This window comes from Ricinus communis, chromosome 8 (assembly GCF_019578655.1).
Source record: "Ricinus communis isolate WT05 ecotype wild-type chromosome 8, ASM1957865v1, whole genome shotgun sequence".
Classification (NCBI taxonomy): domain Eukaryota; kingdom Viridiplantae; phylum Streptophyta; class Magnoliopsida; order Malpighiales; family Euphorbiaceae; genus Ricinus; species Ricinus communis.
Genome location: NC_063263.1, coordinates 10,137,515 through 10,154,781, shown reverse-complemented (window position 1 = coordinate 10,154,781; position 17,267 = coordinate 10,137,515). Strand labels below are relative to the sequence as shown.

At 33.0% G+C, this 17,267-nt stretch overlaps 3 protein-coding genes across 3 annotated transcripts; all 3 read right to left on the bottom strand.

Annotated features, from left to right (window-relative positions):
* Nucleotides 1–3,107: 3,107 nt before the first annotated feature.
* LOC8282295 (probable disease resistance protein At5g63020) lies at nt 3,108–6,604 on the bottom strand. The gene has a single exon (XM_002517548.4). The coding sequence runs from the start codon at nt 6,443–6,445 to the stop codon at nt 3,713–3,715; it is 2,733 nt and encodes a 910-aa protein (XP_002517594.1). The 5' UTR covers nt 6,446–6,604; the 3' UTR covers nt 3,108–3,712.
* A 3,663-nt stretch (nt 6,605–10,267) lies between these two features.
* Nucleotides 10,268–13,269, bottom strand: LOC8282294 (putative disease resistance protein At4g10780). Its single transcript, XM_002517547.4, has one exon. The coding sequence runs from the start codon at nt 13,064–13,066 to the stop codon at nt 10,421–10,423; it is 2,646 nt and encodes an 881-aa protein (XP_002517593.1). The 5' UTR covers nt 13,067–13,269; the 3' UTR covers nt 10,268–10,420.
* Nucleotides 13,270–14,176: 907 nt separating this feature from the next.
* On the bottom strand, nt 14,177–16,658 carry LOC8282293 (zinc finger CCCH domain-containing protein 39). The gene is made up of 2 exons (XM_048377697.1): nt 15,545–16,658; nt 14,177–14,552 (listed from the first exon to the last, which is right to left on the bottom strand). Exons 1-2 carry the CDS (start codon nt 16,161–16,163, stop codon nt 14,341–14,343), a joined length of 831 nt encoding a protein of 276 aa, XP_048233654.1. The 5' UTR covers nt 16,164–16,658; the 3' UTR covers nt 14,177–14,340.
* Nucleotides 16,659–17,267: the final 609 nt, after the last annotated feature.

Here is a 17,267-nt window from a genome sequence, read left to right as displayed (position 1 = left end):
GCATTCTTACTACATTTAGGTTAGGAAAGCAAGGGATTACTTGCACTGGTATCGTCTAGAGTTCAAAGGTATACTCCAAGTTCAGACATGTCAGCCTTTCCAAATTCTGTAGCTCAATTGGCAGCTGCCTAATGCTTGTCCTGGACAGATTCAGATATTGTAAATAATATAATTTTGAGATTCCTGATGGCAATTGAAATTAGCTCTCTTTTCAGACAGGTCCACGATCTTCAGAGAAGGTATGAACCGAAAGAAAGAGTTATTAATCATCTTCAAACGATTATTTCCTAGGAATAAAGTTAAAAGCTTATTGTATCCAGGTGCTTCTGTCAGATTTTGAATTCTATTCGCCATCAACGACATCCTTCTTACCCTTTCCCATATTCCTATTCCTGGTGCTTCACTTGACTGAATTCCTGCCTCCATCAAGTACTTTTTCTTAAGGCCACTTGACTGAATTCCTGCCTCCACATTCACATGCTATCCAGAAGGTCACTTCTCGAATCAATCTTCGTCTTGCAGTAAACAAGCATCAATAAGAGTGTTGATAATTATATGACCCTCGTTTCTTGCATTGAACTCACTCAAAAACCCCACCCCAATCCAATAATTTATCAGGTCAAACTTATTTATGCTATAGTCTTCCGGAAACAAAGTACAATACAGGAAACAAGATTTAATTGTATTACTGGGTGGACTGTCGTAAGAACTTTATTAAGGCAAAGGCTGGATCTTTTGTACCTGAAAATTCTGAAACATGCTTCCTTATAACCTCAACTTAATGACGCCAACCTTATGTCTTCGTGGAAGCCATAGTGCGGCCAACAGTAATCAGTGCAAGTGTCAAACCATCGCAGATTTTGGCAATAGTTTGAGCTAGCTGAGGGATCTCCAAATGAATATTAAGTGTTTCTTCCCTGACCTTCTCCTGAAACAACTCCCAAGGTTACTCCTCCGGCAGTCTGTCAACTTCAATATTTTCTTCAGCACCCATTTGGTTGCAAACCTCCTCTATACGAGTTGCGAACATCAGCTTGGAGCTGTTCTCTCTGTTTGGGGTAGGAACTCCCACCTCAGTTAGATCAAACTGTTCCAGATATTATCCAACAGCAGTAGAGACCTTTTATGGTTAAAGATCACTTTGGAATTTTCAAGGTTAGGATATTGGTACCATTATCCACAGGGCAAAGTCGAAATGGATTTGCGGGTGTGAAGTGAGCAAGTTGTTGCTGATTTGAGTCAAGACAGTAGTCTTGCCTATTCCACCTTTTCCATATATGCCAACCATATTTGCTGTATCTTCTTCAAGACAGCTCCAAGCTTTACCAAACATTCCTGCCCCAGGAGTAGCCACTGTTTCAAACTGTTCTTCACTTTTTTGAGCCTCGACATCTCTTAACTTCAATTTCCTTTCCTATCTTGTACCTGGATCCGCAATTTTTTGGTCAATAATTTCCAAGGCAGTTATTTTTAATTTCTTGAGATGCACGATTCACCAGCTCACTAACTTTATTTCCCGTAACTCCAACCCTCGAAATCCACCATTCCACCCCCCTCTGCCGATTCCACTCTGCTCTTCAAGTGGTCACTCGGTCTCTTCAGGGTTTCCATTTCTGATTGTAGAGTTTTGAGTTCTTCTTCGAAAAAAATATAACCTTCATGTTCTGCATTTCCATAAGCAGGATAGTGATCCCACAATATTAAAATCCATGTTCATGGTTTCCAAGGATCTGGACTGTAGAATGGAAGAAATCTGAGAAGTCTGCAAATGCCAATCTAGAGAATTGATATTTTCAAAACTCAATCAATATTATCTGGTGCAATCTATAAACTCCTTTCAGAAGCACCAAACATTTTGTACTTGCATACAGTCAAGGTATCAAACTTAGGTGCTGTCCTTCTACTTAACAAGAAGATAAAAAATATAAAGGCTAACGAGTAGGGCCTGAAAGACTTCTTTACAGGCTGCATTGGAATACATGCGTAGATTCATTATGTCCATATGTGGAATGTTTAACTTTGCTTTTCTTAAGGTAGCTATCTTCAACAAAGCAAAAGCTGCTGGTTATGATTTCCAGGTTATCACATTTGTTCTCATTTTACATGTCTTACACTTTCTCAGTACAGTGTTCTATATCGGATTATCTACCGGAATTGGCTAATTAAGAAAAAAAAAGAACTTAAAAGAAACAATGAATTCAAGTCGGATCGATTCACTCATCCTCTCATATTAGTTACTCGTTCTGAAGATCAAAAGAAAATATAAATTAGTCCATATTCATGAATTTTAATTTAAGAAAATATAAACAAATTACGATCCAACATAAATTACAAATATACTTTCTGACCTAAGCAATTGTAGTGGAAGTGTACCCCAAACTGTAAGAAAGTTTCCATTACACTAAATGTCAACATAAGCATGAAAAGAAACTTGAAGTCTCAGCATATTTTCCATCAATAAAGACATCCATTTATAGCAGCTTGATTATAGGCAGAAGCTTAAGATCAAATATTACTACCCACACATCCTAAATTCACCTAATTAAGGAGGCATGGAGTATACCAAGTGAACTTTACGTGTAAATGCCCTAAATACTCTTTTACAGAAATCAACTCTCAAACAATCTCTCTCAAACAATCTCACCTACAGCATTCACCTAATTAAGGAGGCATGGAGTATACCAAGTGAACTTTACGTGTAAATGCCCTAAATACCCTTTTACAGAAATCAACTCTCAAACAATCTCTCTCAAACAATCTCACCTTCTTAAGACTAAATTGACAGCATGAGAATGATGAAATTCTCTTCTTTTGTTTTATAGTTGGTGCATGGATTGTAAATTACTACTATGTGCAGCCTTTTTAGTTTCTTCCTTTTCAAACTCTCTTTTCTGTTTGAAGTAATAACTTGCAAAATATACTGATACTGCCGAAATAGATTAGTTTCTTGCTCATGCCATATAGTTAGTCTTAGATAATTTCTGCAGCTCCTCCTAGACTAGAAGTAGACTGGAGGCAAGGGAAAGCTATTTATGAATAATTACTAAAGAACATTTAAATCAAACTATTTAAGCATACAAGCAAACACTGGATGTAGATATTGCAGATAACGATGATAAACCAGGCACTAATATCATACCTTAAAGTAGACAAAAAGAGATGCTTGTTACTTTAAATCAACTACAGCATGATTAAGGTGGTAGCAAGAACACAACTAGATGAACAATACTCTAATATTAAAGAATTACAGGGTCTATGAAGAAAAGAAAAGGGAATTAAAGAGAGCAAGTCTTCAATCAGTATATACAGGCTTTAAACGAAGGAAGGAAAGCACTTTGAGTGGCTCCATCCTCCCATTACCAGTCTTCTTATCCTTGAATAAAAAATTTTATGATCCTTGGCATTGTTAGAATCAAGTGGAAGCTTCTTCAGATTTGAACAGTTATCAGTAACAACAATTTCTTTCAGATATTGGGAAGCACTGCTATTTCATAGATGTTTTCAATTTTGGCAGACTTTATCGAAGAACTTCAACAAGTTTTGCCAATGTTCTGACATTTCTTCCACCCAGTTTTCCTTGACGGATTATCTCTTCCATGTCCGGACATCTTCACACAATAAGAAATTCTAGGTTTGGAGCAAGATTATCTCTTAAATGGATAAAAATTCAAATTTGAGTCCTAAATAAAGAAGTGTTTATTTCAACTGAGAATCACCGACTCCCAAGCATCCCAAACATATGAGAGGGTTGAAGTTCTATCCTCCGAAAATAAAATCTAGAGAAGGCAGCTTTAGTTTCACGATTCTCCCACTCAACACCGTTCCACCAATGATCGTCAGCTTCAATCACAACTTTACGCCCCTTCGCACTGTTAGAGCCAAGTGGAACTTTCTTTAGCATCGGGCAATTAAATACCTCAATCTTCTTTAGAAACGGAAAGGGCAGGATACTTGGATATATGCGTTTCATTTGTGGCAAATCATGCAATTCAAGAACTTGAAGCCTTGCAAATGGATTCAGAATCTTGCCCACAAAACCCAATTGTTCAACACTGATTATTTCTTCCAAATTTCTGCACATTGTGACCTCCAGAACTGTCAGATTTGGAACTAGAATAAGCCATGTCAAATCCCTCAATTGAAAGCATTTTCTCACTCTCACTTCTTGAAGGTTGTTGAAGCATCTGGTTCTCAAGATGGTTGAGTTATGGAGATTGCCAACTGCTTGTCTTTCTGTTCTTGCCATGTTAGAATTAATATTCAATGAATTAGGACAGGTAAGCAAATGCTGCATATTTGCTAACCATGAAATATTGAGTGATACAGAACTGCTGAAATTCTCGAGGGATATAGCTTCAACACAGCTTCGCAATTTGTGAGTGCTGAAAAAACTCTGGAGAGCAGAGGCGCATCTTACTGTGATGCTCAATCTGTTTAGATTTTCCAGACACTGCAGTTCCTTTACACAAACCCCATCAGACAACAAATTATCTTTTGCTTGTGGATAGTGCACAGGACCACAGCCCAACATTCTCAAAGCTTGCAACCTTGACAAACTCCTTACCAATTGCTTTGGAATCATATAAAGATTCTCATTATGCTCCAAGTTAAGATATTTCAGTTTCTCCAACCTCATTAATCCAGCAGGCAATTGGTTTATCACTGTGTATGATATGTTAAGATATTGCAATGAAACCATATCTGAAATTCCTGATGGCAGTTCCTGAATACCAGTCTTTGACAGGTCTAGAACAGTTAGTGCTTTCATTGAGCGGAAGAAGTCACCCCTGATCATAACCAAATTAGGATTATGACAAAGAAACAATGTAAAAAGTTCCGGGCATGTTGGAACTTCAGTAAGAACTCGAATAGAGTTTTCCATCAGTGACATCCTTTTTATATGCTCCCATTTTCTAGCCTCTGGTGCTTCAATTAGCAGAGCACCAGCTTGCACCAAATTAGTTTCCTTTGTTCTCGCACAGTTGCATGCTATCCGCAGTCCCATATCACGAATTACATCATGCATCTTTACATAGTCGCCTTCATCTTCTAATAAGCATGCACGCACAAGAACACCCATAATGTGGTGTCCCTTGTCATTAGCGCTAGACCCATTGTCATACTCATCCCAGAATTCCTCACACATCCAATAAGCTATAAGGTCACTTTTGAAAATTTTGAAATTTCTTGGGAACAATGTACAGTATAAGAAACAAGATTTGATCTTATCATTAGGCAAACTATCATAACTATACTTCAAAATGGTAAACACGTTATCCCACATACCGTGAAAATCTGAGGTTGGGTTGCTTAAAACTTCAACAGCATGATTCCACTCTTGGAGAGTCCTCCTAGAAGCCATAGCACGAGCAATGGTAATGAGGGCAAGTGGTAATCCTTGGCACTTTTTAGCTATATCATGAGCTAATCTAGGAATTTCCGGGTGAATGTGAAGTGTTTCTTCCCCAATCTTTTCTTGAAACAATTCCCAAGCTATTTCCCAAGCTAAGGGTTTCAGATAAATTATCTTTTCAGCATCCATTTGGCCACAGACTTCCTTAGAACGTGTTGTGAATACAACTTTGGACCCTTTTTGTCTGCTTGGTAGAGGAACCCCCATTTTTACAAGATCAACTCGCTCCCACATATCATCTAGCAATAATACAAACTTCTTTTTACGCATTCCATTCAAGATGTCAACGGCTTTCTCTTGAAAGCTCTTCTCCTTCCACTGCTCATTAAAAAAACCCATCCTTTTCCCAATATCTTCTTGAACCCTTTCAAGTGTAAAATCTTTAGAGACTGTAATCCAAATCACAACATCAACCTTTTTGGAGGAATCAAGGAACTTGTTGTTGATATGTGTTAGAAGGGTAGTTTTGCCAACTCCCCCCATACCATATACCCCAATAATACACACAGGTTCTTCTTCATCAAGGTAGCTCCATACATTATCTAACATGGTTTTGAAGCCTAGCGTCAACTCACTAGGTCTTTCAACTACTGGTTCAACAGGTCGCTTATAAGCCACCTCTTGAATGTCTCTTTGACCAGTTAGCTCTTTCACTTCATTCAGTACTTTGTCGACCCTTTTCCCAAACTTGTAGCTAGCGCTGATGTTCATTGAGCAACAGCCTCCGAGACATAATCTGGCTTTCTCTCGTGGACCTCGTGCAATCAGAAGCTCAACTTCTTTTGTTAGAGCTTCCACTCTTAAAAGCCAGCCATCAATCAATTTGGACCTCGACATTCCTGGTCCTTCTTCAGCAGTCATGATCATCTGCGTCCAGTCTGTATGTACAGCCTTTAACCGATCTCTTTCAGCCTCCAAAGCAATAAGATTATCTTCAAGTTGGCAGATATACAGTGCTTTTGGAATAAGGCAATCCAAGCAGCGCTCCAAGCAGGGATCTAATGATGGTTGAATTGCAAAGACGCCGCCCATTGTTTTCCTAAATTTTCAAGGGGAAAAAGGGTTATCACAGAAATGAAAGAGAAGATTCAGACATAGAAATGAAGGACTCTATACTGTTCCCAGGCCCCGCGAGCAGCCACTAGATCGGAACTTAATCAGCCTAACATGTTAATACTAGCTACTAACTGCTTGTTCATCGTGCCACTGCTCGGCCGATTTTATTATTTAGATTCTAAAATTAAATTTAATAAATTTAAATATTTATTTATAATATTTTTAAAAATAACAGTAAATTAAATATTATATAATTTTTTAATATTTTATATTTTTTATTAATATTAATAATATACAATTATTATAAAAATAATTATAGATTAATTCTAATAGTATATAAATTAGTACTATTAATTACATTGTTGTTTTTCTGAAATTAAAAAATTAATTTATAAGTATATATATAAAATACTTTTAGAAATAAAATTATTATTTAATTAAAAATTAACTTTTAATTTATATAATATTAAAATATACTTGATAAAAAATTTAGCATAAAATTAATATTATTATTTAATTTAAAAATTAATTTTTAGTTAATATAATATTAAAATATAATCAATATATTATTTCTAATAAAAATCTAATTAAAAATATAATTATCTAAAAATTAATAAAAATATTATAAATTTTTAAAATTTTTATAAACTAATAAATATATATATTAATAAAATATCATATTAAAAATATATAAATCTCAAAAATTAATATATATATATATATAATACTTTTAGAAATAAAATTATTATTTAATTAAAAAATTAACTTTTAATTTATATAATATTAAAATATACTTGATAAAAAAATTTAGCATAAAATTAATATTATTATTTAATTTAAAAATTAATTTTTAGTTAATATATAAACTCATATTTTTATTAAATTTTACCTTTTAAAATTTATAAAATTAAGTCAAAAATTAAAATATTTCTATGCATTTTAACATGCGGATAAACTTAGTATTCGAATAGCAACAAAACTAACATATAAATGTGACTTAATTGCTAGAAAGCTAATATCTTTTTACATATTTTTTTTGCTTTATTTATTTTTAATAATATATATTACCATATCATTTATTTTAAATTTAGTTTTCGGCTACAAGCATTTTAATTTAACACTATATAAAGAAGATAAATAAAAAATTAAAATATAGTAATAAAATTATTGACGGAATGATTTAAACAAAATATCTAATTGTACCCAATATCCACATTTATATCTCCCATTTAGTCTCATCTTATTCATTCAATTTAAACTAATAATAAATCAGATTTTCTCATATTGTGAGAAAAGTAATGAATCATAAGAGATAGAAGTGTAGTAGATTTGGAGATGATACAAAACATTTTTTTTTAAAAAAGAAGTTGCTTAGTCATTATTATTTATTTTTCTCAAGAGTCAATTTAGTATTTTATAGGGTTAAATTGAAAATTAAATTTGAAATAAATATTATAGCATACAATTAAAATAGATATAACAAATAGAATTTGCTAATTTAGAAAAAAAAAATCGAAAGTACAAGATCTTTTTAGCTAAACCAATATGTTAATTTTGTTCAAAATCAAATTAAACCTTTTAAAAAGATTAATTTATAAGATTTAAGCATACTAAAAATTATATGAGGGCCTGTTCTTTTTGTAAAAGTTAAATTTAAAGTGTTGAGATTCATAATTCCCAAATTTTATAATATCTTAGAATTCAAATTTTTATATGCAGATTTTAAAATTTTATTTTATAAAAATTTTATTATTTTTTATATTAGAAATTATATATAAATTTTATAATAAATTAGGATGATTTACACATTTTAATAATATGAAACTTACTAATATAATTTTAGCTTTTAATTATTACATTTTATTTATTTTAAAAAATTAAATATTCATATTAAACATCACAATTAAAATAAAAATCAAGAATTTAATATACAAAAGTAAAAAAATAAATTTTTAAATAAGAATATTTTATTAATAGAAGATTAATCAACTAAGAATCTTAATTTGAATATATAACTTTAAATTTATTTTTTTAAATTTAGAATAATATTTAAAAATTATAAAACTAAGAAATTTTTGGAAGTTATTTTTTAGAATTTATTTTTCTCAAATTCAGATTCTTGCAAATTTAAAGTCCTCTCCCTTCAATTATCTAAATAATTGTAAAATTTTACAAAATTTCTCATAACTTTTAATTTTATTCTTATTTTTTCATTAAAAAAAATCATACCCTAAATATAAATTAAGCAAACTAAACTCAACAATGACAATTATAGACGGGTTCTGCTCATTCCAGGACTTAACACATCACTTTACAATACGAATTGATCACGGCATGGACTACCTGTGTCTGCATTGCCAAACACAAGAGTATAAAATATATTTAAAATAAGTTAGAGTTTATAATATTATTAATAAATATAAAAGTTTAATTTTAATTGATGTAATTAATTTTATTTATATAAAACTAAACCGAATTGTAGCGAGTAATTTTAATTTTTTTTAAAAAAATTGAAACCAGACTGAATTAAATTTATAAAAAAAAGTAAACTGACTCAGTTTGATTTATGCCCAACCTTAAGTTCGGAGCAAGCGGTGAATAGAATTTGCTCATCTTCTTCCCAAAGTTCTAATAGAGATTTAACAATTTAATTTTTAAATTTTCACTAAACATCTGATTTTATTTTTATAATTTCTTAAACAAATTTAATTTATAGTTATAATATTTAATATTTATGAGCAATACAATATAAATTTGTTGAATAAGACTAGATAATAATAAAAAAATGTCAATAAAATTAAAAAATTAATCAAGTTAAGTCAATGTCCCCTGCCTGGCTCACTCGAAGCATTATTAAAAGTGGTTAACGGCAAGTTGGCAACTTCCAAGTAAGGAGACAGTTAAAAAGAATAAACAATTCGTTATTTTTATTTTGTATTATATAATTTTTTCAAATTCTAAAATTAAAAAAGTTATCTTCATTTAAATTCTGGATCTCACGAAGTAACTAATGGCTTATTTAACGAATTAGCTCTGAGCATCCCACAATCAACGCTCAATTATAATGACTATAATTGTCACGATCTATGACCGGGCCACATATCGAATCATGTGACAATAAATTATATATTTAATTAAAATTTATTCTGGTGTTCTAAAACATATTAATATAAAATTTAATTTAATTATATAATCAATTCTATATAAATTTGATTATGTGAAATATTAAATTAATTTTTACTCTATTTTAAATATATAAATTTTAAGTTCATAAATAAATTTTATGAATTGCAACCAAATATTATGTAAATAACCAATTTTAAATTTAAGAATTTTAAGTTGCGATTCATTTTATTCTTTTTAAAAATATGAATAATCTATTAATAAAAATTAATAAATATATATTGATATAAAAGAATAAAAATAAATATCAAATATAAAAAATTATATAGTAAAAAAATTTAATTATAATAATTGTTAATCTTGTTGATAGAATAGTATGCTGATATACTGTAAAAAGAACGTTTTACTAAATGAAACTAGCCACATATTGATTTTATACATATCACTTAACGAGCTCGTTTATTTGAATGGTTGGTCGAATTTCTTCTTTAGAGAGTGAGAATTTCACAATCATAACTTTAAAAAAAAAAAAAACTCAACATTTCTATAATAGATAAATATAAAATTTATATAAATGGAGAATCATAAAATTTTATAAAAATATGTTAATATTTATTTTTAAAAATTAATTAATATAAAATAAACAAATTATAGCCTATCTAATAGTAATCAAGCTTAAAAAAAATAAAAATTTGATTAAAAAAAAGGAGGAAAAGCTCAGCAATACAACCAACATCAAATGTGAAGCAATGATACACCAAGCAATATATAGTAACAGTAAGAAACACCAAAATCATGACTTGCTTGAGGTAGCAATTTTCTTTTCCTTCAAAAACTTGTAAAACAGGGCAGGAAGGTAATTTTAGCACTATCATCCATCCATTCTACATTATTCCACCAATGTTCCTCAGCATTGATGACAAGTTTACCTCCCTTTGAACTGTTAGAGTCTAGCGGAAGTGTCTTCAGCATTGGACAGTTAAATACCTCAATTTTCTCTAGAATTGGAAATGCCAATGCTTCCCAGTATATGCTTTTCATTTGTGGTAAATTTTGTAGTTCAAGAACTTGAAGCTTTGCAAAAACTTTGAGACTCTTGCCAACTTCAGGAACTTGTCCCAGTACCCCACTGCTGATGATTTCTTCCATTTTTCTGCATGTTGTAACGGCCAGAATCTTCAAATTTGGAGCTAGAACAAGCCATGTTAAGTCCACCAAATCAAAGCATTTTTCCACTCTCACCTCTTGAAGGCTGCTGAAGCAAATGTTCCTTGAAATGGCAGAGCTGAGTTGCGGTTCAAGAGTCGACTCTTCCAATTCATTATTATGCTGATGATTCACATCTGACCATGAAATGTTGAGAGATGCTGACCCAATTAGATGCTCAAGGTATAGAGCTTGTGTACATCTCCTCAAATGGCCAGTGCTAAACAAGAGCTGAAAAGCAGAGTCATGCCTGATTGTCATGCTCAGTACTTTCAGATGTTCCAAAAGTTGCAGTTCCTCAATGTGAAGATTACCATCAGACAACATATTATTTTCCACTTCCTTATTGACACAACCACAGCGAAACAACTTCAGAATTTGCAACAAACACAACTGAGATATCACTTCCCTTGGAATCAAACTAAGGAAAATAGTATGCTCCAGGTTTAAATATCTCAATCTTGTCAACGTATTTAGCTCAGCTGGCAATTGGTTTATTGATGTATGGGATAAATTAAGATATTGTAATGAGATCAAGTTTGAAATCTCAGGAGGCAATTCCTGTATGCTTGTCATTGACATATCTAAGACTGTTAGTGATTTCATGGATAGGAAGAAATCCCCACTGATCATAACTAAACAAGGGTTGCGACTTAGAAACAAAGTTAAAAGATGAGGACATGCAGGTATTTTTCTTAGACTCTGAATAGAGTTTTCCGTTAATGATATCCTTCTAACCCCCTTCCATTTTCCAACCTCCGGTGCTTCAGTTAATTGAGCACCTGCTAGCACCAAGAATTTATCTGCCATCTGCAAACCCATGTCACGAATCACGCCACATATCTTTACATATTTGCCTTCATCTTCTAATAATTGTGCACGAAGAAGAATATCAATAATATAACATCCCTCATTGTAGGTGCCTACTCCACTGTAACCATCCTCAAATTTCTCACAGATCCAATAATGTATCAGATCATCCTTCGAGATTCTGAAGTCCGAGGGGAACAAAGTACAATACAAGAAGCAAAATCTGACTGTGTCATTGAGCAAACTATCATACCTGTGCTTCAGGTCGACAAGTGCCTCAGTATCTTCTATATTTTGCTCATCTTGTAAACCAGAGGTTGAGGGTTGAGCCTCATCTTCCACTATTTCTCCCTTATCTGACATCCTCGTGGAGGATCTTGTTAAGATCCTAAGAGCACTTTCGCGTTTCTTCTTGAAAGAATCACGAGCAGCAGCTTTGAGTTTTACATCATATTTCCTACTACTGGCCTGAGCTATAATGGGGCTACTGATGGTCTTCTCCTGAATAGCGCCTTTCCATGCCAAATCCGCCATGTTAATCACCATTTGCGCTTCCATTTCTCTGCAGATATCCTCACTACGGGCTGTGAATACTACCTTTGACCCATTTTCTCTGTTTGGAAGAGGAACCCCAAAATTTGCAAGGTCCACTGGCTCCCATATATCATCTAACAACAACAGAAACTTCTTTCTGTGCAGTACGGTGAAGATGTCTATAGCTTTTTCATCAATGTTTTTCTTCTTCCATTTTTCATCGGAAATTCCTATCTTTTTTCCAATGTCTTCTTGGACCTTTGCAAGTCTCATGTCACTTACTGTGACAAAGATCACAGCATCAAAACCACTGGGTGTAGTAGTAGTAGTAGTAGTATTGAGGAACTTCTTGTTGATTTGTTTCAAGAGTGTAGTTTTCCCAGCTCCCTCCTTCCCACATATTCCAATAATTCCTACCAGTTCTTTACTCAGGCTGCTCCAAACCTTAGCTAGTTTAAGGTCTAAGCCTGTTGGCTCAGTTGGTACTTCCACCACTGCCGCCTGTACAGGTGCTGCTACCGTTATATTTGTGAAATCCCTTTCGGCTAGAAGAAGAGCAACATCTTTGAGTGTGTAGGCAATTCTTTTCCCGTATCTATACCTGTATTTGAAGTTCCTGGAGCAACAGCCTCTCTGAATTTCTCTTTCACCATATTCTATAAGCACATGGGCTTCTTGTACTGTATCCTCTACCCTTGATAGCCACGCTTGAACAAAATTGAGTCGCTTCCTTTGCCCTCTTTCCTCAAGTTCAAGCATATCCATCACATCATTTTTAAGCGCCCTTAAATAGGCTACTTTTTCTTTCAGTTCGTCAAGGTTGTCTTGAAGATGGCACACATAGGTTGCTTGTGTTGCACAACAAGACCACAAACGCCCAATCGAGCAATCCAAGGCCATCTGTATGGAGATGAAGTTGCCCATTTTGAAGGTGTTTTAGAGAGAGAAACTTAGTACAAGAGATTAAAAATGTTCAAGACAAATGCTATACAAATCTAGTACAAAGTTTTGGAAGAGAAGATAAATAGCAAAGAAAGAAAGTGTAGCGAAGGGGAAAATTGTTTTCCTTTTTAAACATTTTTAGAAACTACTATCATCTGCATCGCATTCGTATAAACTAAAAAGCATTAAATCAAATTAAAAAGAAGTTCATTTTCTTTTTCTTTTGAGGGAAGGTTGAGATATGACCCTAATGTTTACCCTTTTTGTCATATCAGACCTTCATTTTTTTTTTTTAAAGTCAAATGTGTCCTATAGTCTCTAAAATAAACAATCATTCTAATTGTAAAAGGTAGCAAATTTATTTTAATTTAATACTAATTATGGAATCTTAAAATAAATAAAAAACATTGAACTATTTAAAGATTAGGAATATCTTGTATTCTTTAAATTTTAATATATAATATTTTTTTAAAATAATTTAGAATAAATATTAAAATAATAATTTAAATAAAATGAGAGTTCATCTCTTTTCAGTTAATTAATAGAAAATAAAAAAACCAAAAATTAGACTTTACCAGTTTAGAATTCCCTGGATTGGCAGGGATTGATGTACTTAGAGTTAGAGTTAGAGGTCTCAGTCTGAAAACTTTTCTTTATGTCGTGTGGATTTAATTTTCTATGAAGTAAAATTAGGTAAAGTGTAATGATACAACTAGACACTCTTCCAATCCCACCTAACACTAAGCATCGTATATCTGAGAGAAAAGAGAATTGGACCTGGATTTATACATTGGGAAAACTGGACTTGGATATATATACATACTGTAATTGAATAATCCATTGTTCACCCTCAGTCCTGTTTAATGAGCTATGCACAAAGGGCGTCTTCCTAAGTCAAATCAACATTAATACCACCACTAACCTTCTGAGCTGCTTTCAGAATCATTTCAAGTGTTCAGAGATTCTATGCAACTCGCAATATTGCATAAACTAAGAAAACTATAAGAATAGGCAACTTGCAGCCTTGCATAAACTTTGGAGAACTATGAAGTTCAGATTCTATGTAAAACGAACTTGCACAAACTATAAACAGTTTCAAATCAAGAGATCCGAGTCTCCTAGTATAGCATGCCACTTCGAAAATAGACATGTTAAGCATTTAAAATATCATATCCTCGCATTAAGAGGTCATTACTACAACAACTGACACATCTGATTGACAATTCCTGCCTCTGACAAGGATAATTTTCAACGAGTTATGCAAGAAAGGGCATATCTTCAATCCAATCAGCATAGATGCCACTAATTTTCTTTACTTCTTTGAGCTTGAGTGTGCACTCCATGCCTTCCGGTTGTCGCTTATGACATGTCCTACTCATATCCTTGCCCCTAGGAAGAAGAATATTTGGAGTCTTAGCAGGCAAAAACCCAGATACCAATTCAATGTGGCCAGCAGGCTTCTCCAGTTCTGTTAATGAAAGTAAAATCCAGTAAATCACAACCAAAAAATCTTATTAGGATGAGCATCTTTTCAGTTTCAGGTCTCAAAACTACAGAACTAAACCCCACTCACAAATTAGGAGTCCTAAAAAATTCAGTGTCTCAAAAAACTGCAGCACCAATTCATGCTCTAGAGTAGCTAGTCAGAAGTGCACTAATTTAATGATATATGTTTACCTTTTCATGCCTTGCTTAGATCACTGAAGATAAAAAGGCTCAAACTTCGCTGAAAAATCAAAATAGCATTTCCCATTCCACTTAAGTAGCCTTAAATGGCCAAAACTATAAGATGATGGCACATATACAAAGAGAAGCAAATTAAAGCACATGAAAACAAGTAGACAGGTTAGCATACTAATTCTTTTCCAATATTTTCTTTGATTTTAGCAAGATTCTAACTCCATTGGCTTTGAAAAACTGTTTGGTTATCTAATCATGAAATTTTTGCTCTAACACAAATAAAAGAAAGAAAAACAAACATTTCAATTCGTTTACAACTCTTTACGTGATTAATTTACAAAGAGCAGGAAAATGAATATTTGTAAAAATGCCAACAATCCAAACTTGGGTGATAATCTATATTAGTCATTCCATTCTCCCACACTATCTGCTTCTGAAACAGTCCTTTCAGCTAGTGGTCCTGGTACATATACACCATTATGATGACCTACGTAGAGACCTAAGACTAATTAGCTAAGGAAAGCAATTTATCCTCTATGTAATACTAAAGATCTTGAACATTTTTTCACTAAAAAATCCTCAGATTTATTTAAAAGTTCCTCAAATTTCTGTACTGAATACGAATAATCAAATCAGGTTTATCAAATTACTTTTGTAAGAGTGAGTTCAGTTCAATTAATAACTTTTCCATTTCCAATCCTCAATCACTTGTACTATCCATAAGCTCAAGCAAAAATAACTAAAAGAATGACGACAATAAGTAACGAACTTGAAGAACACCTGCAAATCCATGAGCAAAGCAACACATCTTTCCATATGGGCAGCTTCCTGTCATCTTCCACTTGTTACAGAGCCTGTACTTTTTGATCACTGGCTTTAAGCTTGCAAACCCACTTCTGTTATCCCCTGAAATTCCTCTGCTTTTAATGCTTATAGATGAATTTTCCCTACAATACCCCGAACCTCTCTTCATACTGTTGTCAGGAACTCCATGAAGGAACTTGCACTTATCCCCATATGTACATTCTTGCCTGAAATAGAACATTTTGCAGACATTTGATAGATTTGCCATTCTATTTACCCCATTCCAAACCCTGCCCAATCCATTCTCAATGACTATAGGCCTTTGCAGTTGCAAATTAGGCAGGCAGTGCCTCACTTCATGATTGCCATGGGCAAAGAAACATTTGTTTCCATACCTACAATGTCCAAATCTGAACTTTGAGCACAGTTGGGTCTTGAAATTGCCATTCATAACATTGTCTATTGCCACAGGCATTATAGTACTTGGGTAAGCAATTTCACAAGTTTTTGGTTTCTTGCGAGTTGGGCTTCCATTTTCAGAGACATTCTTAGAATTTTTCTTCTCAATGGGAAATTGAGGGCCTAACTGCAGCATTTTTGGATACTGAATCTGGGGAAAGTATAGAGACTTTGCAAGCAGATATAGAAACACTCAAGACCCAGATGAAACTTTGAATATAACAGTTTTAAATCAAAATCGAGAAAACCCAGATAGCTGAATATAGCAAACGTCACCAGTAATACTCACTCTTATGCAAAGAAAGCTTATATACCGACCGACATGAAAATGCAGAACTAAGAACCTACTTCATGAAAACCCAAATGGATTAGATCACAAATTCAACCAAGCTTTAGAACACCCATGTCATGATCTTGAGAAGAATTTGGTGTAAGTAATGTTTTCAGTAAACAAAACCTTATGTGAATGAGCTAAAAACTATAAAGATCAAAGACTCTTCATATAGTACTACTGAACGTTGATAGCACATTGGACACGAGGCTCAAATGTCAAGTACCAACCTTGAGGGACGCGGCCAAAACCCACAAAAACCCATAACCGCCAAGAAAATGACAGGACAAGCAAACCCAATTAACTAAAACAGAACCTGATATAAACCCCAATAGAAATCAGATAAATTGTCCACTAGTTTTCTTCTTTTATCTTTTTTTTTTTATTAACAGTTTTTGTAAAAATATTATATAATAAATTTTATTTTTCTGAATTAGCACTCGAGTGGTATTAGATATTTAAATACTCTAGTCTAAACCAGATTAAAGGAAAAAAAGGAAATTTTAGGGCAACCTTATTGTTTATAAAATAAATTTTACACTGTAACATGCAAGTCCATAATGTGAAACAAAATAACCATAATCAGAAAAGAATTAAAACAATAATGTATTCGATATTGATATTGGATTCAATATATATGCAATAAGCTTGAAGAGGACATAATTGGCTTGAAAGAAACATCAAATAGACCAAAAGATAATAGAGAAATTTTATCGTGTTCAAGAAAAAGGGGGAAACTTTTGATAGAACTGGACGATAGTTTTCTACTCTGCAAAAAATATATCAAGGGTCGTAAAGATGACCACCGCAGCTACATTTCCATGCAAGAGGATAATACTCTTCTTCTTTAGGATAAAGTTTTGGAGGCCGAGTCACTAAAACTGGTTTGCAGGGAGAGCAAACGGTGCA